The sequence below is a fragment of the Vidua chalybeata genome, chromosome 1 (assembly GCF_026979565.1).
Source record: "Vidua chalybeata isolate OUT-0048 chromosome 1, bVidCha1 merged haplotype, whole genome shotgun sequence".
Taxonomy (NCBI): domain Eukaryota; kingdom Metazoa; phylum Chordata; class Aves; order Passeriformes; family Viduidae; genus Vidua; species Vidua chalybeata.
In genome coordinates this window covers 104,471,943-104,498,673 of record NC_071530.1, presented here as the reverse complement: position 1 = coordinate 104,498,673, position 26,731 = coordinate 104,471,943, and the positions used below count along the sequence as shown (strand labels likewise).

At 41.3% G+C, this 26,731-nt stretch overlaps 1 protein-coding gene across 1 annotated transcript in view; it reads left to right on the top strand.

The window, feature by feature from the left end:
- The first annotated feature begins 16,845 nt into the window (after nucleotides 1–16,845).
- Nucleotides 16,846–26,731, top strand: part of EMILIN2 (elastin microfibril interfacer 2) — a 32,678-nt gene continuing 22,792 nt past the window's right edge. Inside the window, exons 1-2 of the mRNA XM_053966347.1 lie at nucleotides 16,846–16,973; nucleotides 17,054–17,176. Coding sequence (XP_053822322.1) covers nucleotides 16,846–16,973; nucleotides 17,054–17,176 — 251 coding nt within the window. The remainder of the gene's footprint in view (nucleotides 16,974–17,053; nucleotides 17,177–26,731) is intronic.

Sequence of the window (26,731 nt, the reverse complement as noted above, 5' to 3'; positions counted from 1 at the left end):
CAGAATATTAAGGATGGTTTCCAATGTTGTGCAGTAGCTATCAGAGATTTCAGGAAATTTCAGCAGGGAACTTTCAGGATTTTCCAGCAGAGTGATGGCAAGTTACTACAGTGCAAGTCACTGCTTTGCAAAGCTGTTGAGGGCAGCTGATTTGGTCATGACAACAAATTGGAGCTCTGAAGGTAAGTGTCAGTTTTTTTCCTTTACCCACTCTTTACTCTGCAACAGAGCAGAGCAGGGACCTCAGCCATGCTAGGCAGTGTGTTGTCCTCACTGATTTCATGAGAGGCTGATGAAAATCCATGCAGGAAACTGGGAGAAAGTGGTTGTGGTTTTGGTCTGGGCCTGCTTTTCAACTAGCACCTAGGCATGCAGAGACTGCCTGCCAGGTGAATGGGGATGGATACCCCATGTAACCCAGGGAGGTAGGTTGGATGACAAGTCCTTTCTGCCAAATCACACTTGCAATGTTACAGCCCCACCATCAGTATCATGGCCCTGACTCTACATCTGTACAATCCTAGTATCACTGGTACTTCTCTAGCCATGTATCTCATCTGAGACTTCCTCTGCCTCCTCCAGGGCCAAAGTTTCCTTGTCAGCCAGAGCTGCAGCTCAGTGAAAGAACTGTGAGAGGGAAGGAAGAAGAGATCATGCCCAGGGAGCAGAAGGGAGGCAGGGAACCACTGCAGGGTGTTGCTATGTTACTGCTACAGAAGTAGCCTGGATGAAAAACACACACATTCCAAATGTCCATTGAGACTTTGTGAGACTGTAGCAGTGTAATTACTGGAAGTTTGCTGCTGAAGCCTCCAGAGTAGGTGCACATTTGATTAAGTTAGCATTATATTGCTATCCTGAACTCCATTTCAGCTAAGCCTTTAAAGAGATTTGCAGTCACCATTGGTGAATGGTTCATTCTTCAGTTGGTCACAATGGGAAAAGAGAGAGGTAGGTTGCTTGCTTTTTAGCAGCAAAGGTATCAGCTGTTCATGAGACTTGGATGATTACAGTACATTGCTGCGATTGTGGTAGTGTCATTTTGTGGATGTTTAATAAAGCATTATTAAGGAACTGTCATTAAAATATGTGCCTTCATGCACCAACATTTTCTCCCAGTAAATTGTTCCATTTGGGGGTTTTTATTAATACTTAGGAAACAAAACCCATTAAAGTTGCATTTCATGATGACATGGCAAGGATAGGCAACCATCACAGACCGGATCTGCAGTGAATTCCTTTTCACCTGCCAGAATGCAGTACACCATAGGAGAAGCCCAAATCACTTTTAATGTTTTCTTTTTTAAAAGTCAGTTTGCTTATTATCTAGGAACTAGAACATGTCTTACTGACAGTAGCAGTACCTATCAGTAAAAAGCAGCTGTTTTCCTCCCTTTCTGCCTGTGACCTGACAGGGTGTATCCAGGTATTTTGACATTTCTGCCAAACCAGATCATCTCCCCACAGGAACAGGCATCATTTCAGGTTCTTAAAAAGTATGGACACGCGGATGTGCATACACACACCAAGTTATATATGTACACACATACATATAGTTTCTCTATTCTATATTTCCATAGACAAGCTCTTCCACACCCACTGTGACTGTGGAAAAATTCCAAGAGAGCTCCTGCACTGACTGGATGTGCTTTAGCTGCTCCTATCCCCTATCTCTGCCTCTGTGGCATGTCTTCTCTGCTGTGAAATGGTTCTAAAGCAGAGCAGCCCTTGCTTTAGCAATGAAAACTGACTTTAAAAGGTGTGCATGTAAACTAATTGAATGCAATTTTATTTTAAGCCAGCCTATATATAAAACTAAGGAAAATTTTCAGTTATTAGAGACAAAAAAATAGCACTTTGAATTTGTAAATACATAAATTCCACAAATTTTACAATATATGTTAAAGCATTCATAGAAGTGTCACTAGCTTTTATAGGACTCAGTATTTATGAGGGCTCTAAAGAAATGCCCACTCACTACTTTGGAGGTTATTATTTTACAGTAGCCTTGCTCTTTATGGCTACACTATTTAGGCCCTGTTTGTATGCATACCTCAAGCACAGGTGAACTTCGCAAGAGAAATGGGGCTGCTAAGACCTTCCTTCAAAAAACTGAAACTATTTTATACAGCAGCAGAACTATGTGTTTCACTGTCTTACCTAGGAACAAATTATGAACGATTTTTTTTTCATCCAATAACACAGCCCAAGAATCTTTGCCTAAATCATATAGTATTCACCCTTTTTAGAAAATGAATGTTACTTTCTAATTACTGAAAAGACATTTAGTGGGCTCTCACTTCTTATTATTCACTCCATCTTTATCTCTCATCCTGCAACTTTGGTAAATCAATTAAACCATATCATGCAACAAATATTGCAGTCAAGGCTGATTTCAAGAACAGAAAAATTATTTTCCCTTAGTGTACTTAAAAGTTTCAAAGAATGATGAACAAATTAACTGCAGCAACCTCTGATTCATCATTTTCACACACACAAAAAAATAAATTGGTAGATTAAAAAGTTACTGAATAAAAAAACTGAGCTATTGAATTAAAAGTTGCTGCTACTTTGTTTAATAGAAAATGGGAATGATCCCAAAAACTTAAAAGTTAACTTTCCCCAGTAAACAACTAGTGAAAACAAATGTTTCATATTAAATACAGCTCCTGCTTTTAGCCTTTTCTTATAAACAAAGTATAGTAGCAAAATGAAATGGCAATGTCATAAAATTAGTAGCTAAAGACTGCCTTAGAAGAGAAGGGAAAGGTAGACTGTCGTGTTCCTGCCCTATCTTACTTCCACAAGCCTTTCTTTGTAACTGAGGGTCTCTTAGCATGTACACACTCCTGTGTGGTGGTATATTAACTTTAACTGATTCCAGAGATACAGATCAAAGGTCCAGCTCTGCTCAAACTGGAAGAGCTGGTTGAGCAAGAGGAAGATTCATGACAGCCTGAGGAATGCAGTGAAAAGAATTCTTCTGAAACAATGGAGGAGGCCATTCTAGAAGTTGCTCAAGAGTTTCTTTTCTTCAGCTGAGTCCTGGGGCAATTCTAGGACAGAGACTGTCCTGGGAAAAGTGAGAAGGGATGGTTAGGAGTTTTCTTCATACTAAGGACTTGTGGCAGAAGGAGTCATGAGAGTAAATTTGGTAATGCATACTAGAACTAACCCAGCAGTGATGGGAAGTCAAGGCAGAACTGCTGAAGTAGAAGCACACTGAGGGCTGGGTCACACGTGAGAGGCCTCACATGCTGAAATTTACATGAGAGGCCTCACATGCTGAATTTACCTGCTTCTGTTGCAGGTAATTTTGGCAGATAAATAGCTTACAGAGAGCTGCCTGTAGTGGACCAACTTCATCTTGCATCATTCATACCTGAACTGACCTGAGGCATACAACACAGGTGGTGGAGTCAAACTGCTGCAGCAGCATGGTGAAAATGGGGACTGGTGAGATCAGTTAGTGAGTTGTGGTGTGTTGCTGTTGCAGTGTGGTGTTGCACAGACACGTGCAAGCTTGCAACTAATCATGTCCTTCACTGGCATTTTAACCACTGTTTTGAAGTTCATAAGTACGTTCCAAGTGGAGAGCCCTTGGATGCCAAAGGCAGTTTGTTGTCACGCAGAGCTTGAAAGGAGAAAGTCCCTCTTAAAGTGGCTGGTCAGACCAAGACTGATTTATCCAGTTGGTCATTGGATGGAGATTATATCTACCTCCAGAACTGAGCTCCTCTAGGAGTCTGTGTCAGAACGTCTGAACTGTACAAGATATTACCATTCTTGTCCTGCTTTCTCTGGAAACAAGCATTGGGAGGCCAGCCACGGGGCTGGCAGAGTGTTGTCCTTGTCTCACACTGCTCAAAGCCAAAAGGGTCTTTACTTCTTCCTCTTAACTGTTCCTGGAATAAGCTTGTGATGCTGGTAGAATCTCTCTACCCTATTAATCTTTGGCACCCTCCTGTGCCAAGATAAACAAGATTCAAAGATAAGCAAGAGTCCCCAGAAAAGTCAGAATGGAGGAGTGTGGGAAGGGGGAAATGTGGAAGCAATAAGAGCATGAGGAATCAGACATCTTTGGCTTTGAAATTTGGGCCTGAAGTTTCACATCTCCCAGGAGGAAACTTCAGTGTTTGTTAGGCCTCTGTTGTTGGATGCTTCTGAGACTGAAGCAGTTTGAGATTAGACATGAACCAGCCATGGAGGCTACTGGCACATGATTTGAGAGTCCCCAGGAGACTCAGAAGTGTGATAAGAGTTCCCTACAATTGGATGTTGATGGCACAGGGAAGATGAGCAGAAAGATGGAAACTGCTGGATTTCCCAAAAATAGAATACCAGGTAAGTATGCAAGGAGTAGCAGGAGAGTTGACTGGTCTATCAGGAGAGAGGGACACAGCTATCAACCTAAGAGGGAGAGATTTATGGCAGATTAAGGCTGGTCTCACCAGTGCAACTCCTAAAGCCTGTTTCTCTTTCCACACTGACAGATAGGCATGGATTCAGGAGTCTAGTGAATACACAATTACAAAGCATCTTTGCAGTGGACTTGAAACTTGTGCCAAATACCCTGTTCCAGCAGATTTTATGGGTCACTTTTCCTCACCATTGTGATCAGGTAACTTCCCTGGGTTGGTGAAAGGTCATGAAAACAGAATTAACTTTTTAAAAAAGGGTTGATGATAAAATACACTATTTTTCTTGTGGGAAAGAAAGCACTCTGAATTTTTTAGGTTTTGTATCATCCTTGTTAGGTATTTTGTGGCTCCCAGAGCCATCTGATTCCCAATTACTCAACCACCCACTGAATTACAGCGTGGGAACATGTGTTCTAGGCTATGCAGGCACGAGTAATTTTTGATGTTAATATTTCTTAAGTATTAGTATTTTCTAGAAAAATAAGCAGGCTTCAATATACACAGATATACTTCATAAGCTTTACATATAAAATGCCAAGTACACTGGAGAATAGTTGCTCCATATTTATTGATACACTGATTCTTATAATGCCATAAATACATTTCAAATGTTTGTGTTGAATTTTTTCCCTGAACCGCTCTACTTTCTCTGATCTTAGAATTGTAATATATACCACTTCTGGTGTTAAGAAAGATTGGAAACATTATTTTAACCAAATGTGTTGAAGTGCAAATAACAAGTGAACTTTTGAACTCTCCTGCATTCTCTGAGGATCTGGAGAGGTCTCTGCCAGGCTTGGAGAAAGAGCTCAACTTGGATGATTTTGTTAGAATTTTGGCAAATAGAATTATCTGGAATTAGCATGGTTTATTCAGATTCCAGCTTATCACTTCAAACTAGATTTCTCTTTAATAAGAGTTACTTGGTTTCTCTTATGAAGGTTTCCTGTATGTAAGAGGGTAATAGTGACCCTGTGTCAAATGCATGATAGCATTATCAAAATAGAGGAATTTGGGGTCAAAGAGTTTGTTGGTTAGCTGTGTTGCCAAGACTGACTGTTCCAGATCCTTATAAAGACATGCTGACACATTGGTGTGATGTGTCAAGGACCTGATGATATGGAACATTTTCCATAACACCACTTCAAATGTGAGCCTTTCCTTCGTTGAAAAACTCTCTTGCATGTGCAGAGATTGTATGCAAAAAAGAATAATGACAAATATGCCATGGGGGAGGGGGGTGGGGGGGGGAAGAGGAGGAGGGGATAAGAAGGGGGAGGGGCAAGAACTGGAAAGAAATTTGGCCTCTTTTTCCTGAGTTGAAAAAGCACAAAGCATTCAGTGTTCTGCATTAAATTTTTTTTTTTTTTTTGCAATACAATTATAATACAGTTAGAACTTTGGGAATCAGAAAGTTTAATAATGGTTACCTGCTTCTCTTGTTCTCAGTTTTCAGATGTTTCCAACTCAGCTATCATTTTTAAGTCTGCTCTGTCTTTGGAATGTATTTGCCCGATTTTTTATGGACACTAACTGTATATCTGCCTCCACTCTTTCCAGTTCTTCTGATTCCTGGGAAAGAGGGAAATTTGTGAGAACATTCCTCAGGTTTTAGGCAATGCCAGTTATTTCTCTTGGAACACTTTGAGAAAGTGACTACACAGAGTGATACAGAAGTAGTAAAATCTTGTTCAAATTTTCACTTAGGTGAAAAATAAATAATGCCATCTCAGAATCCATAACATATAGAACTTTCATCTGTATTTTTTCCCCTGTCGGCTTACCTTTTCAAAAGCAACTGTCTCCTGTATATAATATACATATTTAGTAAAGATTGAGGAAGGTTTATGAGTAGTAAGTAAATGTAAGCATCTTCATACAGTAAATAGTAAGTAAATGTAAGTAGTGAGTAAATGTAAGCTTCTTCTCAAAAGAAAAAGGAAAACCAGACTCTCTAGTATGATAAAAGAGCTATCAGATTATCTTTGCCAAAGGATCTAAAACTTTTTGAAGATGAAATGCTGGATTTTTTTCTCCTCCCTCAAGTTCAGGTTGACTCAGCTGGTATAAATTTCTCTAGGATGTAAAATAAAAATTATTAAATAGGATTCATTGCTGTAGGCAGAGAAGCAGTAGACTTCTGTGTGAGCTGCTGGCTATTTTGTACTGCTGGACATGAAGCCATTTGATTTCCACCCTCAGAACACAACATTGCAGCTCTTCCAGTATCCATTTGTGTACATAATGGTGATGGCAAGTAAATTTATCTGCTCATCATTGACTGTCAGAGTGGCAAAATCTGACTGCTTTGGATGGTATAACTCATTTAATAACCTGCACTCAAAGTTAAGTTTTGATAACCAAATGCTTTCTCCCTTTGTTTAATATATCAGAAAAAGATCCAAGGTTCCAATAATGACTAGAGACCAGCTGCATATGGGTCTTATCTTTTTTAACAGTCTGATCCTCTACTACACTGGATAAAAGTCTTACTCATAGGCAGAAACCATCATTCATTTAAATGTGTACAATTTTGACTGTTTCAAACATCTGTGTTTGCAGCAGCAGCAGGAACCTGCGGAAACCCTGCACCTTCAGCAAGCCAACCTTGTCCTTAACAGCAGTGAGGTTTTGTTGTCAGAGTAAAATGTTTTGTAACCACTTTTTGCCAATTGAAAAACAGGACCAGACCCTAGAGACAGTCTGTAGAAAAGGATTGTCTTGTTCCCACCCCTGGATGTGTGTCCAACCTATGTTGCAATGTTTGGCTGTGGACTTCTGCTTTTTTTTTTCCCTTTTTTTTTTTCCCTTTTATTTTGTTAACTGCCTGAAAACAAATGAGTATGTCCATGCAAAGGATCTAGGCTTGAATTTTAAGCTAGCTCCTCACATTAAAATTGCTAAAGCCTGGAAAAAATTATCAACATTTACATGTCTCAGAGGAGACATGCAAGTCACCAACAAATGAGTCAGGCATGAAGTGCTGTCTGTAGGTTGAGGGGGCAACTGAAATGCAAATATCCAGTTACCACAGACAGAATTGAGGGGAAAGAATGTCACACCATTAGCTCAATTCAGATTTATGACCCTTACCAGAGAAAGCTCACACACAGGGAAAATGAAAGTAATTGTAAAGTAAGGTTGATAAAAGAGTGAAGAACTCTGATTCCATAACTGGATAAAGAATCTAAAAATAAATAAATTAAAGTAATTGTTGCCTTTCAGTGTGCCACATAGCAAGTAGTGCTTTAAGGTGATCTGTGTTGCCAGCTCCAGACAGCAACTCCAGAGGACTGCTGAAAGTCAGAAGCAGTGCAAGAAAGACAGTGAATTACTGCAAAGCTCTAACAATAAAAAAAAAAAAATCAGGAGACTGGCTTAAAAGTCAGATTTGAAAATGATACCATTATATGTACTTTCCTTTTTGGTTTTGAGTCTGTAGGATGGGTTTGAGTCAAATTTTCAAATTGCTCTCTTCAAAGCAGTGCCAGAACTAACTTTCTCTTGCAATACAATCTGAATTGCTCAAATCATGCTGGAATTCCAGGAACTGGAACTTAAATGAAAAAGCAAAATGTAGATGCTGCAATATTAAAAAAAAATGTAAGGACAAATGAAGCACAGTAGGTAGAGAAATTATTTTTTTAAAGAGAATACTGATGTAACAAAATACATCCCGTAATCTAACAATGATAAGTCATTCCTTCTCCATTGAGATTTCACTGTTGTAACTTGTAAAGTCCATTGAACTGAGCAGACCTCTCTAGGAATAAAGGTCTTGGGAGCATTCCCATTTTTTCAAGGGAAAAAGGACAACTCATGCATGAGGCAGTGAAGTTTTGGCTGTCTAAGGATACACTCACTGAAGTGGCTCTTTGTGAGTTATCTAAATCTCTCCATTTATACACAGTTGATATTTCTAGACATTTGGCTTAATGTTTCTGCTCTGGATATGGATGTCTTCTCCGTGAAGGAGAACTGTCCCCATAATTTGTGTTAACCTTTAGCAGTACACTATTTGCAGTGAAATTACTGTGTAATAATTTGCAGTGACTTCCCTGACCAGGCAATTTATTTTCCCCTAGCACAGTTTAAAAATATGTCTACAGTCACAGCTTCTGTGATATTATTTCTCTATCAATGACAAACTTCAGTTCAACAGTAGGAATGAACTGGTGAGATTTACTAATTGAATGTTTGTCTTCAAGTGGCCTATTGTTGGTAACGCTGGAAAACTGTTCAAACTGAATGTGTAGACTGAGAAGAAGCAAGGCAGCTTTTTAAAGACTGTCCTATTTCTCCAAAATCAATACTAAAAGGAGCAAAATAGTAGCCAATGTATTTCTAAATACATATGATACATATAACATTTTCATTTCTTTCATATAGAGAAACACAAAGCAAAAGAAAAGACTAAAAACCCCCTCCTCTTTTTCTGGCCACTCCCTCCCCCTCCATCCTAACCTCAGCTGCCCTATGACACTTAGTGTGGGTGCTGTTATTACTGGAATACAGGGATTTTCATCTGGCACAGCTAAACCACTTTCCAAATTAAAATAGGCTATCTCAGCATATGCACAATAACCTGTATCTACAGACCTTTTGCTGGCTTTAACACTTCTGGTGTAATTGGAGTGGCAAACCTGTAGAGACCAGGCCTCAGCACAAAGCTTGAGACTGTAACACTGAAGACAGCAGAGTTCTGATTTTGTTCATATTCTCTAGCATCACTGACAGGTACCTGTAAAACAACAGGATTCCCTCCTTAATCATTTCTCATCCTAGAGCAGTAATGACTCCACCGTGTTCTTCTGTAAATGGCCAAAGGGAAGAAAAAGCCCAACATCAACAGAAGCAGTGAGTGCCAACAATTCTTGACAGAGTTCATCCTAAAGTTTAGATTTAATTTTAGCTGTTATAAAAAAAAATACTTTAAATAACATTCTACAAGCCTGAAATCCTGTGCTTGTTAAACTAAAATCAAATGCTGTAAATAATGCCAGATGCCCTGAACTGAGTCCATGACTGAGTTCATTCTTGAACATATGCTCCTATACATAAATTCTTCATAGCCTATGTTCACTGAAATAAATTCTAAAACCATGAGTTCATTTTACCACTACTGCATACAGTCTTGTCCAGTGTAAGTATTACTTTCATTTGATCCACCAGTTCTCAGTCCCCCACACAGGGAACATACCAGCAGAGTTCATCTTTAACTTTTTCTCCTCTGACCATCATCCCTGTAGCCTCTGCTCTTCCAAGATGATATTAAACCACACCCTCTTTTGGCAACAGATATTTCCTTTTAACAATAAAAGACAAATTAAAGAGGATACAAGTCCATGGTTGATCAAGAACACTCGTCTGTGCAGCCTGCAGCAGGAAGGATGCTGAAGTGTTTGAAAGAATCAGAGGAAATGGTGTCACCATCCTCACCAGGAGGTTTTGATCTCAGGTGGGAAAAGGAAATTCAAGACTAATCTGGACTCACCTCACAGACAACTTAAGGATATTGCTGAAGCCTCTGAGATGTTCTAAATTCTAAATATTTACCAATTTACATAAACACTCAGTTAACTGAAGGATATTATGATACAGAATGGAAATGTCATAGTGGGTGAATTTAAATACATATTTAAATACTCCTCACTGTCTACATTATTAACTACATGGCTACTGATCATTAGGAGGCATGTATTTAAACCTACCCAGTTTCTCCCAGTACTGGAAAGAAAAAAAATCAATAAGGCCATTATCTGTGGAAAACCTTTCTGAACTTCCCTGTACTCCAAGAACTTTGCTGCCCAAATAATGGAATTACTTTAAACCAGCATGAAAACAGAATATTTGGGGTTTTTAAATAAACTATTGATTCTTGCCTGAGATTTTCAAGATGAGGTGGCAGAATGAGGCAGAAAATGCACAGAGATGGTATTCAGTCATGTTATCCAGCAGAGGTTTGATTGAAACAAATCTTGGGTGCTTAATTCCTAGTTTTCACAGAAGTGAGGGCTGTTGATTCCCACTGACATTGGTGGGAGTGAAGTACTTACCTACTTAGAGTAGGTTGTCCTTGGCTCATTTAGATTTCTCAACTGATCAAACCAGAACACTGCTGTCACCAGTTTATTTATTTATTTATTTCTCAGCCCTGAGAAATCCAACACACATAGTTTGCAGTCTGACTAATACACAGTTGGACACACAATTAGGATGCAATGCAAAACATTTATCAAGAATAATTTATTGGAAAATCTGTAGGATAAACAAAGGTAATTATTAAGTAAATTTTTTGAATGTAAAATAGATAAGAATCAGAATAAACATTGAGAAGGTTTTCTTCATTTTTTTCATTGGGAAATAATTAAGCCAGGAGTTATTTTTTTCCAAGGAAGCAAGACTCATGTTGTGAATCACAGTATAAGGTCTTACTGACATAAAGAATTTCCGCCTCTTGTTTTCAGCAAGACCTTCTTATTTTAATTTTCAGTGAACTGACTGCATTTTTAATAAGTTACTTCAAATAAACCAACCTTTATTATTCCTAAAATGAGATTATAATGTGTGCATAGATCTTGACTCTGTTGTAGAGAGACTCACATAACTTTCTTGCTTAGTTCAAACTCCAGGAACTTCAGCATGAGAATGACTGGTTAAACTGATGAACAAGGAATTCAAGCTTCAGAATCATGTGATTTTCTATCAAGAGCAATGTAATTGTTTAAAAATCTGCTGACAACTTTGTCCCACACACTGCAAAGCCATGTGCCACTCCCTTGCTCTCCATTCCAGCTCATCTTTAAAGTATCATGAAAGCTGAAATCTGTCACTTTCAATCAGAGAGCAGCATGTTGAGAAGGGCAGTGCATGCTGTGAAACTCTGAAAGCTGCCCTGTACCACAGGAGGAAAGGACTGCACAGTAATTAATGCCCTAAGTTTTATTCTTAATTCTGAAATATTGCACTACCATCAAAAGTGAGATATCAAAGTAAGTATGACAACTCTTCATTTGATAAGAAGCAAGATTCAAATAAACTCTTTACAGCAAGGGTAAACAGTGCATAGTTTAAGACTCAGCCTTTTAAATACATTTCAGCAATTTGCCTGCAGGTTTCAGAAGGGCCTGTGCACAGGTAGCAACTGTAGTTTTGTACAACCAGCTTTGTCCTACTGTATGTGCAGGTTAGAGAAGCAGTAGCTGTGGAAAGAACAAAGGAACATTGTGCATCTTTCCCCTTGAAGTCACCTGGCAATTTCACCAAATCAAGGATAAGCTGACACAAAAGAAGTCTCTTCCCCCTACCTCCTCTACCCTCCCACCAACATCCTATCTGCCAAGAAATGCCAATCTCCTCTGACTTTATTCCAGTACTCATTAACTTCTTTGTCCCTTACACATATGTCAGCCAGCCTCAGGCTCTTCACTGAAAGGTTTGTGGAGCAATAAAACCTTTTCTTCTGACTGTCATTCCATATTGGATGTCCAGACTTGCTGTATCAGAAAACCATGGTAACCATATCAGTGGATGATATGCCAGTCAGTCCTCTCACATTATATAATAGGTAACATAAGAGAGCACTTACCTTTTGTATGGGAGGAGTGTAGACCTTAATCCCACTCTTTCTTTAGGTGTCGCAACCTAAAAGTATAAAGTATAAAGTATTCAGTATAAAGTAGACAGGCTGTTCCACAAGTGTGGCATACTTGTGGTTTACCATGCTCCAGCACTCAGATCATTCTTCCAGGTGAATAATGTAGTTTGGTCTCTTCTGTCCTGCCTTGAAGCCTTAAACAGATGCAGTGGTGTGCTGAGAGCTGCTCCCAGGGAATAGTCTTTGTTTCTTTTGTTCTCCAGCCAAAACCATACCTGTGACAATAAAGAGCATCAGTTTCAACACAAACACTTGATGAGTGCCACAACTAGGCAATGTTTGGGCTCTTTGTAATACGCCAATTTGTTTCTCTGTTTAAATAAATGAAATTAACACAAATGTTTTTCCCCAAAAAGGAAATAACAGCAGAGAAAAAAGGCTGGAGTTGCCAGGTTGCCCACCCATACACTGAAATCCCCAACACCACACTGCCAGTGCCTAGACAGACAAATGTGGCACTTCAGTAAGGAGATGTGGCCAAGCACTAGTTGGAACCACATGGGCTGTTTCTCTGCATACTCCAGAGCTCCTAGAATGGTCTCTGCTACAGACCTTTTGTTGTGGAATGAGCAAAATCCTTGTGGTTGTGTAACTGTTATGGCTCTCCAGTTAAGACAAAACCAAAATACTCTGCTCTCTCTTCTCTCATTTATTTATTGATTTATCACTGACTAGTGCTGCTTGGATTTTAAACTAAGTTAAAATGTTTATAAATAGTAATTTTATTAACATCTGTTATTTACTTTTCATTCAGTCATTAATTTTCATTAAACATTCACAGCTAAATATGTGTCTGGCACACTTTAGTGAGGTGATTACACATAAAAATTTAAAAATTGAAACCCATTTCTTCTTGTGATGGGGAATGCTTTTTTTAAAGACATTGCAAACAAAGCTCATGCTCTGATCCGAGAGTGGAAAAGTTGCAAAACACTCATTCTAGATTCAAATTAGAATTTTTATGTTCATGTAAAGATTACTGTGTAATGACATATAGGCCAAGTGAATGGGACAGGGCTGTGTCATGTCTCTGCAAAACAGAATTCAAAACCCTCTTTTCCCAATAGAGTACTTTTCCTGGTATATCCAAGCCAGCATGCATCATATACCTCCATCCAAGCTTTCCTCTTTTAGCCTGCAGTTTCCTACAACTTCCTTTCAAACTTATCTTTGTTCCCTAATGCCAGTTTCATCTTTCCAGAGGGACACTGTGACCTGTTTTGACTCATGGACCGAGTTAACACAGCACCAAATGTAAGCCCAGACTACTCACAGCCGTAGGCCAGCTCCTCACATCTGATGGCCATTGAGAAGTACCTAAAGACCTTTTGTGCCACAGACAATATTTCCTTTTTTTTTTTATTAAAGAGAAGCATCAAGGCAGTACAAACACCTCTCTGAAAACCATTCACCTCAGGTTATTTTGGCAATATTTTGAGACAGTGAACCGGAAGAAAAGGAACCCAGAATTCACGAAGCAATTTGTTGCTGAAATCTACAGAAAAGAAAAGCTGGTGGATAAGGGATGTAAATTGCAAGGAAAACACCATTTCTACCCCATGCAACACACCACTAGAGATACCTTTCTCTCTTGAAGTTCTGCAGTAAATATCTGGTAATGTTTTTGCAAATTATTCTGCCCACCTTCTCTGTGCAGTTTTCCCTCTCTGGCAGCCCTTGCACATGGCCCTTGTTGTTTCCCCATCATTATCCTCTTATGAAGGATGAAAGTACGGTTGATCTTGGTGCCAGAAACACAACCAGACTGCTTAGTAAAGAAACAAGAACTTTAAAATATTTCAAAGGATTTATGGACTCACGTTGCTGAACTCTGTCTCCGAAGGATGTGTGTACTGAGCTCACCAGTCACTGAAGCTCCCAGTGCACTCACAGACTACATGCTCCATTTGTAGGGAGGGGTGGAGGGATGCTTTCCATATACTGTAAGAATCATCTGTCTTGGGATTACTGTGAATTTTAGAGATGAGATGACATAGCACAGAAATACAAAATGTGATCATTTCTGTCTCCTTGAGAACACAATTAACCCTCATACTTACACTGTGAAATAAAACTTGTCACACCCACGGAAAAAATGCATCCATGCACAGAGCTTGGACCACATCTTCAGCAAGCACCTGAGCTGAAGATTCTCCAGGCAAAGCCCAGTTTCTGTACTGGTTACTGTTGAATCAGCTGATATCACACTGATAGGCCCAGTATGAATATCAGAGGAGCTGAGGTCAGCGCTATGCACCCATCCAAGTTCATCCATTTCTATTCAGCTCGACACTTCTAGCAAAAGTCATCCCCTACTGATATTCCTTACTGAGCCATCATGCAGACACCCTAAAACTTTACTCTCTGTACCAGCACTTGTGTTCAAGTTCCAACAGAGCTCTAGTTTCAGGGAGAAGATGGGACTGGTCCCATGGTTTATTTTAAATGAAACAAACTCCAAAATGCACTGTGCTTTGACAGTGGAAGAAGTCTTACATAGCCTTTTAAAGAAATGGCAGCAAATGCTGTCAAAGCCTTGTTTCATAATATTTACAAAGTAGTTGATCCAGACAGTAAAGGGACAACTATATATCAGGAATTGGGAGATTTTCTTGCATAGCTCTTGAATGAACAAACATTGACAGAGTTCTGAAGTTGCAGAAAGCTCCTGACTCATTATCTGTCATATCCATGGGATAAGCAGGGGCTCTAACAACTCTCCTTCTAATGGTGTCCCCATGTTACGTTTGGTCAGGCAATTGACTCTGGGGTTCACAGGTAAGCTGGGTGCCCTCATGGCAAATCAGGTAACATCTGCTTTGTCTTCCTTCACCAAAATGTAAGCTCAGTGTTTAGCATATGGAAATATACTGTTGCTTCACGCTCATTTTGTTTAAATCAGTCTATTAATTTTTGTACTATGCAGTCATTCTCAAAACAGGCATGACCTCAGTCTTTCATTATTTCATGACTTTCCCTTTGTGAGACAATATGCAGCTCTTCCATGTTGCTCATCACTTTTGGAAAAGGTCAAATTTCATGAGTTCCTTGGCTGAATGAGGAAGGGGGAAAGGAAGAAAAAGCCTTCTTCATTGCTTTTTAGGAATTGAACTGTAGTCTTGCTCTCTACAGGCTTGGGAAACTCCAGATAATTTCCACCAGAACAAATAATGAAAACCAAATTACATGCTTCCATGAACGCAAACAGTGGCACAGGAAATTGTTTAACCCTTGAGAAGGGTAAAGCATAATTTCTAAAGAGAGTGAGGTGTTATCCTCTTCAAAGCATCTACAGAGCATTAGAAGGGTTTCAAGTGAAATAGTGATTGAAGCAACATCTCGTCTTTTTCCATTGCTATTTATCGCCAGTGAAGTGTTCCTATGCATCTGTAATGGCACACATTTCTCTAGGGGACAGGAAGCTTTAGTGTATATTTCCAATGAAACAGTTTCTAAAAACCAGTCTGAATGCATAATTTTGACCTCAGCATTTAAAGCTTATTTCCCTGCAGACTTGCAGAGTGAAGTTTTTGGGTGAGACTCCCAGTAAGACTGGCAGACGAAATTTGCCTGTTTCAGCAGGTCGGGGCAAATGATGAGTTCAGCAGGCTGCTGCCTACAGCAGAAGGAAGAGCCCTGCCCTGCTGCTGGCTCTGCCTGCGTGTTCTCACACTAGGAAAGCCTGAGCAGCTGCTGCTGGCCATGGGAGCGCGTGAGCGGGGTTGGGGCTGGTCAGGCTCAGCAGGAGCAGCCTGCACTGTTCCCAAATCTCCCACCCAAACTATTCTCCACCCAAAGATCACTCTCTCCCTTCCCCTCCTTCCAGCCTGCCCTGGCCCAGTCTCGATGCTTTTGTTCAGTGTCACTTCAGCCCAAAAATCCAACTAACAAAGGAGCAGGAGCTTAGGAGAATAGAGGGACATCCCTGTGGTCCTGCCCTCGGTGTTTTGGCCTCACGTGGGCAGGTCACTCAGTCAAGGTGCTTGGGTTGGATTTTGACAGCCAAGTGAAGCTGAATGCCCATTTCTCACTCTGCCCAGTAACACCACTCCTTACAAATAAAGGCTTATTGTACATCCCTCGCTGAGGTAGCCACCAGCACCCTTCCCATGACAGTGGGTGGAATGAGCCGTCATCGGGCCACGAAGGGAACACCAACCACCTCATGGCACTGGCGTCAGGCAGGACCACAGGGCTGCCACAAAGCAGCAAACCAGCCTCAGCCTCCCCCGCAGACAGCGGGAGCTCAGCACGTCCGCATCGGCCCCAGCTGAAGAACCCAGTGCCCCCTTCCCCGCGGTTCGCGGGCTGCCCTCTGCCCGGCTCCCCGGGAGCGAGGGGCTCTTCCCTAGCGGCTCGGCCCTCTCCTCCCATCAGCTTTCCCGGGGAAAAACTGCTACGGGGGCTGTCGCCGGCCAGCTCGGGCAGGGAACGGGGGCCGCTTCGAGAGGACCCGCTGATGGCGGCCGGCCGCCACACGGGGCCGGGGCTGCCGCAGTGCTCCTGCCCGGCCGGGGGGCTGGAGTGGAGCGGGGCGGGGGCCGGCCGGGCGGGCGGGCGGAGAGGAGCGGCTCCTTGGCCGGAGGGGGGTGCGGAGCCGCCGTGGAGGGCGGAAACGGGGTGGGGGGATTTGCGTCAGTGAGGGAGCTGAGAGCGGGCGAGAGCGGGCGAGGGCGGGCGGGACGGACGGAGGGACAGACGGACGGAGGGAGCCGGCGGAGAGGCACCGGCCCGCTGCGCTCGCCCGCCGCCGCTGCCCGTCGCCCCATGGAGCTGTGCCCGGGGCCCGCGCCGCCCTCGGGATGGGCGCTGCCGCTCCTCCTCGCCCTGGGCGCCGCCGGGCTCAGCCACGGCACCCCGCACCTGCCGTACTCCCGGCCGGGCTCCCGCAGCAAGTGAGTACCGCCCGCCCCGGGGCGCGCTGCGGGACCGGCCGGGCCGGGCGTGCCTGACCGACACTGTCCTTCTCCCCCAGGAACTGGTGCGCCTACATAGTGAACAAGAACGTGAGCTGCTCGGTGCTGGACGGGACGGAGAGCTACGTCCAGGCCCAGTACAAGTGCGCCTGGAACCAGTTTCCCTGCGAGCCCACCCTGGTGTAAGTAGCGCAGGGGGCGACTTCGGCAGGGAGAGCGCTTGGCCACCCATTGCCAAGCCCCGGCGGGGAAGCGCCGGGTGGTTCCCGGCACCCCGAAAGGCGCAGGGCCGCGGCAGGGGCGTGCGGACCGCCCCTGGTCCCCAGCGCGCCCCGAACAACGCGCTCGCTCATTGCGGACGTCAGGCTGCCGGAGCTAATTAGAGCCAGATTGAGTTGGTGCTCCGTGCTGCCGAGAGGGAGCTGCGCTGGCACACCTCGTCGGCTCGGAGAGGCGTGCAGGCGGGCGGAAAGCACGCGGGCTGCTTTCCGTGGGCGGCTGGAGCGCCGGCAGCAGGACCGCACCTATGCGCTGCTAGGAGCTCACCTGGGCCGGAGCCGCCAGCTCACAGCCGCGCTCAAAACCGGTTTTATTGTTGCTCCGTTGTGCTGGATCGGCGCGTAAAGGGAGAGCCAGGAACGTGAGCCAGCACCTTTACAGTCTGTGTGTCCTTGTCTGTTATCCAAGGGGAGCGGCCAGTGCACATTTTACGCGGGATAATGTAAAGCTGCTTGTTTGATTTTAATCTTCGTGCGTGTGACCACGTGGTAATCTGTGGAGTGGCCACCTATGGCAAGGTGTGCTACAGCAGGCGTTAGGGAACAGATGGATCTCACCTGCTGGCTATTGGCAGGCAAATCGCCTTTCCTCATTTTTCCACTTGAAAAGCAGTAATATTACACATTTCTGTTTGAAAGCTCTAGGCAGTATGCACTCTGTGAAACTATTTCAGCATCCCCAGGAAATCACTGGAAAGACACCCACAGATTTTCGTAGGCTTAGGCTTGGGCTGAGGTGATGATGAAGAATCTTTAACAATAAAGCTACAGTAACTAGTTTTTATGTGAAACAGTGATGATGAGACAGATACTGCTGGATCCTGGGTACTACTGAAATAGAACTTCAGACACCAATGACGCTGCCACCCTGGGGTTCGTGACAATAGGTGTTGGGTGTTTGGCATTCAAATGTGCTGCTTTCTGTTTGTTTGGGTTGTTATTTTCGATAAAAGCCCAGCTTTTCTTTATATAAACACTAGAATTGGAGGGGAAAAAACAAAGACAGTGGAGAGCTGAGTAACACTGTCTTGTGTAACTTCCCTTATTTCTCTTTGGAGTCTTGAACTGGCCATTTTGGACTTCTGACTGAGTTTGTGCATGTGTAATGGGGTGTGCCCTCTATCCCGAGAAGTCTCTGTAGTAGAGCTACAGAGGCATGAGGAGGGGCTGAAACTGAGCTCTTTAAACACATAAATCACCAACTATTAAGATAAGGAATTTCAGAGGCGGTAAATTAGGACTTTCATGGACTATCTGCTGGAAGATAGTGAAGAAAGTGCAAAGGCATTGCTTCTAGCTCAGGAAATTCCTGCACTGAGGGTGTGAGATTATTGGCAGGAGTAACAAGGGGAAGCCCAGCTTGTGCAGAGGGCTGGACTGCATGACCTCCAGAAGTCCCATCCCTTCCAGATTTCTCTGTGGTTCTCTGAAATGGCATTGTCTGTCCTTGTGCTTCTAAACATCTGGAGCTGGTTGCTGTCAGAGAGAGAATGTGGGGCTGAGCAGACATTTGGTCTCACCAGATGTGTCCAGTCTCATGGGGTTTTTTTGTTCTTTTGAGAATGGAATTAGATGCTTATCATAAGACTTTGTTTCCTCTGTATGACTTTCTTTGGTGAACATCACCAAAGAGTCTAACATAACTGCAAAACAATTCCTTGTTCTTAAACATAAAATATTCCTTATTCTTACCATAAAATATTTTTCTCCTGTCACAGCACTAGCTGATTAACACCAAGAGAAGGTGGAATATCAAAATCTTGAAATTTTATTGTGTTCAAAACTGTTTATAGGTGGTCATTTTATTTTTGTGTCTGTTGCATATGCACTCTCTTAGTGGCAGAGTGAGTCCTAATCCAAAAGTTTGAAATACATGCCTCAAATCCTGCAAACCCCTAGCTTGACTCCTGTGAAAAATATTGTTTAATTCAGAAGGAGTAGCTATCTGAATAACAAAATGTGTTTATATATGTTTGCTAGCTAATGTCCACAAAAATAGGAAAGAGATGTAAAACAACAAAGAAATGACTGTGAGGACTTTGTGGAAATTATTATCTTTTTTTTTTCTCCTTTATACCCTTGAACAGAGAACTTAAAATGAGCTAAATAGCAGATATTCATGGGAATGAAGTACAGTCCCTGTGTAGTCTCCTCTCGGTACCCATGGTTTATCTAAGAGCTCATTCAGCTGCAGACAGTGAGATCCAAAACAAAGAGTTCCTTAACTGTGTCATGGATGTGTGTGTTTTATTAGTACTTAAGTACTACTAGGTCTGTTTTTTAATCTACTGTTGGTTTATATTAATTTAAGATTAGATTTAAAGAGCCCATCTAGTGTAGTCTAGGTTATGCATAACAATTACTTAGATTGTGGTGTATAGGAGAGCATTTCACTGCCTTAAACTTGCAGTGTACTCCTGAATTCCATGTGTTCTTTGCAGACAAGAGACTGTGTGCTGTAATTATGGATTATAGTCAGCCCTGATTTGTCTTTGAATTTTTTTTTAATAGAGAGCTCTGGTGATTAAGCCTAAAATCATATGCATGCATGAACCTATTTTATCTACCCTTTAGGCCCATTAAAATATAATTTGTCTGAAGACAAAAATTCTAAAGCCCCTTTTGGAATGACTACACTTCCATGATTGTTAACTGTAAATTCACTTTGGCTGCAGGGTGTATTTCCTGAAAGGTTAAGTTGAAATTCAGGAAATTATTACACTTCATTGTTTAACTGTTTTATGGGTACTTGGGCTCAATAGTGCATTTCCTTGCTGAAAAGTTGGTGAACACTTTGGCTGATTAAGGTGTCAGGGATGAATGTGAGTTGAAGTGTGGCTGCTTAAGAGATAGGAAGAGAGAGAGTAGAAAGAAAGAGCAGAAATGCCCTTTGAAGTATGTTCCCTTTGAAGTGTGAGAGGCTCCTGATTTATTTTTCTTAAAACTGACTAGCAAAGGAAGGAGAAACTTTGTTATTAATGGGTCATTGGGCTGAAAGGTACAAAAATATTAGTGTTTATACTCACTAGAAAGAGCTTGGATGTTTTGAAATTTAATATTGCTTCATAAATAATTGACCCCTCACCACTTCTTTTGTCATGAATCCATTCCTAGCTTTCTTATGAATGGTTTGGAAACTTAATTAACAATAACCACAACTTGTAACTAGTAGCATGATCTATTTCTAAAAGAAAAAACATGTTGTCTTTCTGATTAGATCCTACACACTCTTTAGGGTTGTGGCTTGTTTGGAACATCCTCTGGTCACTATAGCCCATTCAGGGTAGAATGCTGAATAGCAGTTGTTTGTTTTGCCTCTTGTTCTGTAGAGTGTGTGGGTACTCCTGGCTGTACCAGAGGTGTACCAGTTTATGGTCCAGTGCTTTTGGGAAAAGCTGCTTCCACTAGTAAGGTTTTGATTTTAAAGTCTGAAATGAACTGAAGTGGCTGAATGTTTTCTGGGTTTCTGTCTTTGCTACAGAACTGCAACGAGGACTTCCCCCTACAAGGTCATAAATAAATTTAAAAAAATAGCTTAATAAGAACTTCTGGAGGTCATGCAATGTCCTCATAGCCCCCAGCTAACACCAGAACCAGCTTCAAACTTAGATAAGGTTGCTTAGGGACTTGAAGAAAGGATGTTTTATCAGATCTCCTAATTCATATGCCAGCCCCCATTAATTATACTCAAGTGAGTAAATATTTGTGTGCTCAGGTCAGGTCATCTGTCTTTAGCTTGTGAGGAGTGAATTTCGTGATTTAGTGTAAGCTTCTCATCTTAGCACTAATGCTACATGTATACTAAGCAAGCCCGTTATTTCATTTAGAAAATGACACAGAAAATGATGAATGAATCAATAGCTAATCAGCATGCCTCTCCAAATCTCTCACTGAGCAATATTTTCCAACTTCTTGTCATTTTATGCTTTCAAATGATCATAAATAAGGCCAGTGCCAAACTAATAATGATTTTATTCATGGCCCAGAAGAAGATTCAAAGAACAAGATTGCAATTACTTCAGAGAATGTTACTAAAAGTTTTCTGCATTCATAAACATCAGAATAAATTACTACTTATGAGTAAAATACTACTTTTAATCAGCAGTATTATGCATTTATTAACTATGTTACTGGGTAAAAGTGGAAATTTTATAACTGAAAACCCTCACATGAGACATCCAGTTCAAGTTGAATGGCTTCATCCATCTGGCAACCCCAGCATGACCTGGGTGGAGCACATCAGCCCCAGTCTAGGAACATATCGGAAATCCCCATGTAGTTTTCAACCTTCTAACATTCCCATTGTAGTTTTCTCTGAGAGTGATCTGTTGCTGGAAATCAAGCATGCAGATCAGTGTCAGAGTGCTCAGCACTAGGCAGGATCAAACCTCAGATATACAAGTCAGCACAGATTGAGCCTGTTTTTGCCACTGGCTTCCAGCAATACATATCTCATTAAAAAAAAAAAAAACTTTTCAGGATCCACAAAATACTTGAAGGGAATGCAAGAGCAGTTTAATGTTTCCCCTCCAAGTATCTATAAAGATCTTCAGGACTTTCTTTCCAACTTTGTGTATTTTGTATGAAGCAGAATTTCTTTGTACAGGCTCCAGCTAGCTGACTACATAGGGAGGTTAGCCTAGGGGCTTGTGCATTGAAAACAGTAAGGAAACTTAAAAAACTTTAGTCTCCTGGAGTGCTTGTTTGAAAATCTTTGAGATCCTGCTGGGTGTGGTAAGTTTTCCTGGCTGTCTCCCCAAGCCTGAAATTGTGCATCTCTGTCTCCACGCACTGAACACAGCAGAATCTTTCTTCTCTGTGAACTGGACAGGGAATTTTCATTTCACACATCATTTGAGTTTGTTGCAATAATGTAAAAAAAAAAAAAAAAAAAATCCCATGCTGCTCCTCACGTCACATTAATGTGATAACTCAAAGTTTCATGCTTTTCTGGTTTGAGAAATGTGTGACCTGGAGGTCTGGGGCCTCTTCTATTAAGCACCAAACTGTTGCCAAAGCAGTAAATTTTTATTTGCAGGGAGCTGCTGAGCCATTTAGGTGTATTTCATCATAAATCACCTAAATAATCAAGGAACATTTTGTACCATTAGACAGTGGGCAGTGCCAGTTTTACACATTGGGGATATTATGACTCCCATCTGACTTCATTTTTGCATTCACATCTCATCTTTCCCTTCTAGTTCACTTTTAACTTGGTGTCTTGAAAAGTAACAGCTCTCAAAACAATGCTCCATTTTAGTCACAAAGTTGTGTCCCACTTAATCCCACAGGTTAGCTCTTGTCTTCCTGAAAGTATTGGTTATTTGTTTCATCTGGGTATATTTTCAAATAATCTCTCAGCAACAGCTCTTTCTAGAGCACTCTAGAAAGCAGCTTATTTCATGGGTAGAGAAGCAGAAGAGAGACTATTGCAGCTCAGTTTTTGCAGCTTTATCAGCAGCAGTGCTCTGCATCCTCACCTCATCTTTCCACTCGTGTGAGGTGAGAAATGTGGTCCCTGCTGCTGTGAGAGGCAGGTGATGATGCTGTAAACATATAACCTGTTGTAGAGTTGTTCCTGTTCCATCACTGAGCACATCACATTGCTGCTCTACAAAACTTCCCTGAATTCCTTTTGAAAGGGCTGTCTTTTCAGGGTTCTCCTATCCCATTCTATTTAAGTGGGATTTTAATAGCTTACTGTTGATCTGTTATCATGTGTTTGACTGGCCTTTCAACATTGTAAATCCCAAGACTGAAGCTGTGCTTTGAGCTTTGCCACAGGCTGTCTCTGGCTCTGAGTTAATGAAATGCATCCTACACCCTTGTTTTGCTGCTCATAAGAAGAGGATGCCTACCTAGTGATAATTTTTGAACATTAAGAGTATTACCATTTTAAACTTTGCATTTCCTACTGGACTTTAGTGGTCAACTTTTTGAAAATAAATTCTTTGGCAGCCAAGAGAGAGTTAGAGAGATAAATAGGTATTTGTGTATGTGTGTGTGAAGGTATATATATATATACAACAAGAAGAAATCACTAGTATGAGACATGAGGTCATATTTCAGAGTGTGCAGTCCCTTGGTTCTTTCTTCCCTTGAAAAAGCATTTCTCTCCCAAGAGAGAAAATTGTAGTTTGAATCTCATCTTTTTTTGATAGAACAATTCCAGCTGAGTAGCATAAAATCCACTGTATAAGTAGTGAACAATGGCACTTTTGGAGGCTTTGAAATTAAACCATGTGGTGTTGCCTGAGAATAATTGAATGTTTTTTGTCTTCTACCAGTTCCTGTAATCTTCTGTCCCTCTTACTGAAGAAAACATGAACTCTGCAGTAAAATTCAGCCAGATTCTCTCAGATGCATTGAAACAGTGTTCAGTGTTGAAGACAACAAAGTACCAGAGACCAGGCTGTAGTGAGCTGATTGGGGCAGCATGGTTGTCTGCTTCTTTGCTGGTACCACTAGATGAGATGACAGTTTTATTTAGGGATAGACAAATACAACTTTTTCCTTCCTTGTATGAAGGAGTAATACAATCACCTGTGCCAGGTCTCTGCCCACTTAGCAATTTCTTCCAGATGGAAGGCCATCTTCTCCCATCATGCTTTCCAGGTAGTGTGAAGGCACCAAGCAAAAATAACCAATGGAAAAAAGTACTGAGTCTCTAAATTCTCATTCCTATTTTATGAAACATTCAGTAAAATTACAGTGCCTTCATAGTCAGATACTAAAGCACTCTTTGCAGTGACCTGGATGGGTGATTTCTTGGGTGTGTACACAGCAGGTAATTGTGTTCCTGTGGATGCAGAGTGCTTTGACTCATTCCCTTGCTTTCCTTCAGTTTCTTCCCTGTTAATCCTCTCAGCCAGTAGCAGTTTTTTGTTCAGGATTTAGCTCAGAACAGATCTTGTACAAATGTTGGCCATGCTATATATGACTGCAAATTTTATTAAGAACTCCCTTGTGTGCCTGTGCAAGCCAGGAGAAGCTGAATCTCTGTGGTCATATGCACTGGTGATGCTTGTCAAAACTTCATATTTTCCACAGAAGTGCCTCAAAACTTTGTTTCTCCCAGCACAAACAAATTTGAAACATTCACTTCTTGCTTTTCATTATATATGCTTTGTTTTGACTATTATGTTACCCAAAGGCCTTTGAGGAACTTCAGTCTAGATGGCTGTGAGTGGGCCAGGCCCTGGACTAGTGTCTAAGGTCAGTGGCATTTTTCTCAAGAAAATGTAATTGCCCAGACCCCAATGCCTGTAAAGATATTTACTGACCTACTTTATATAAATTTTGGAAAGAAAAAATGCCAGGTAAAGGAAAAATAGCAGTGTAAAGATAAAACTTGCTTAAGTCCATCTGTAAGAAGCCACTTAGTGTCTCTAATGCCAGGTGGAAATGGAAAATTATTTTGAGGTGCAGTAGGATTCTTTTTAAATAGACTTTTGTTGCATTGTGTAATTGGGATTTATTACAGCCTTGATGGCTTGCTTTCACTCAACACCTAGACTTCTGTAGGTTTATCTATTTGCATCAAAACATCTTTGTGCTGCTTGCTATAAATGCCTTAGGATAAATTCTTAGGAGAGACACATTTCTCTCAAATTAGGCTCATCTGTGGGCTGGAACACAAGCTAGCTACCAGTGCTGCTGCACAGTGGCAAGGTAATCAAAGAACAAAAAACAAAGGTGGGATTTAATTCACCCTGACCCAAACTGTCTGCCCTGTATGCAGAGGGGTGAATCTGAGTGTGGGAGCTTAGACGTGCAGTGATGGTGACACAGATGCAAGTCGGTGGTGTCCAGGATGTAAATAATGACTTTAGGGTGGGATGCAGCCATGTTTTGACTCTGCTGCCTGTGTGGAATACTCCTTTTGGCCTTCATGGAAATACAGAGAACTAAAACCTGTGCTTACGTACTCACGAGGCACCTGAAATCCAGGTGTGCTGACACTGTGACAGACAACTGCTAAAGTCTACAAAGATTTCTGTGAAACTAGGATTTCTGCCACCATTTTGCTGCCAGCAATACAAATAGGCCTGCACATTTGGGAAGCAGGAAACATGGGATCAACTGGTTTTAGTTCAGTCTGTGTAGTATAAACAGCCAGTAAGGTATATTTGCAGCAGAAGTACTTTCAGCCTACAAAACAAAAAATGTGTGGTCAAAATATGATTGCATTTAATTACATCTTCCAGGTAGTGATTTTGGGTGGTGTCTATATGCCACTTCTGTGCTTCCATTGCAATATATTGGAGATTTGGATGACTGGGACTATATAACTATAGTATAACTGTATATATATAACTACCAGACGATGCAACTTAAAAAGAATGTGTCTACATGCAATAAAAATGTTAAACAGTGTAGATTTGATATCTTCTATTTTATAAAGACAGAAATTTGCAGGCTGCTGAAGTCATGGGACTTGTTCCAGTCACTACAGAATTTTGGACCAACCTTGAAGCATTGTGCTCAGAGTAAATATTTTGTATGCTGCTTACGTAGAAACATGCTGATTCTGCAGTCCCTTCCTTGCAGTGAGGATGTGGTGGCACTTATCTCTTTGCATTTCCCAAAAGGTTGAATGTTAATATCCAGTTACAGAGCTGAGCCATATGTTTTCCCACCAATTTCATCCAAATGTTTCTGATTTGTTTTATCGCTATTAGGTGACATTCCAAGTATCAGTGTTAACTGTTTCCTTCTGTGGTTTAGCACCGTGAGAATACTATAGCTCATTCCCCAGTGAAAATGTCCAGCATTTGCAGCAAACATGGATTTTTAATTAAGCATTTTCCTATGGAAGTACTTAACTCTCAAAGAAGAGGAATATTTGAGTGCTGTTGTCACCCTGTACAACTTCATTTTGGCTGTGAAACACTTAAGATATTAAAAGTGGAGGTTTGTATTAATGTTCTGGGAGTGTTTTCTCATTTGATCAACATGTTGAGTTCATGGTGAAGGTAGTAGGCGTGGGTAGTTACAAGCCTGTTGTGGAAAAACCCCTAAAAAACAGCTGTTCTTATGTTCTCTGTTGCAATGAAAGATTACAGACAGCTGATATTAGCCTTTATTCGTGCCTTATAAAAGAATTATTTCAGTATTTAGCTCAATTTATCAAGAGATTATGACCATCATCTTGGACTTGAAGTCCACAGGAGAATGGAGTGACTAGGCACAGTGAATGCTGGTGTGTAATATGCAACTTCTAACCACATGAGGAATTACTATTTTTTTAATAGTTTTGAGGAATACTTATAAAAGTAATTGTGTTTATTAACACTTAATTGAATAGCAGAAATCCAAGTCAACCAGAGGAAGATTTGATGTTTTACTGGTTTTGAATTGCATTGCAGCATATAAAGGTATAAAAGCAGAGCCTCAATTTTTAAAATACTTAGGAAACTTTTGTGGACCCTTTTGACAAAATTGCCTCACTAGATAACT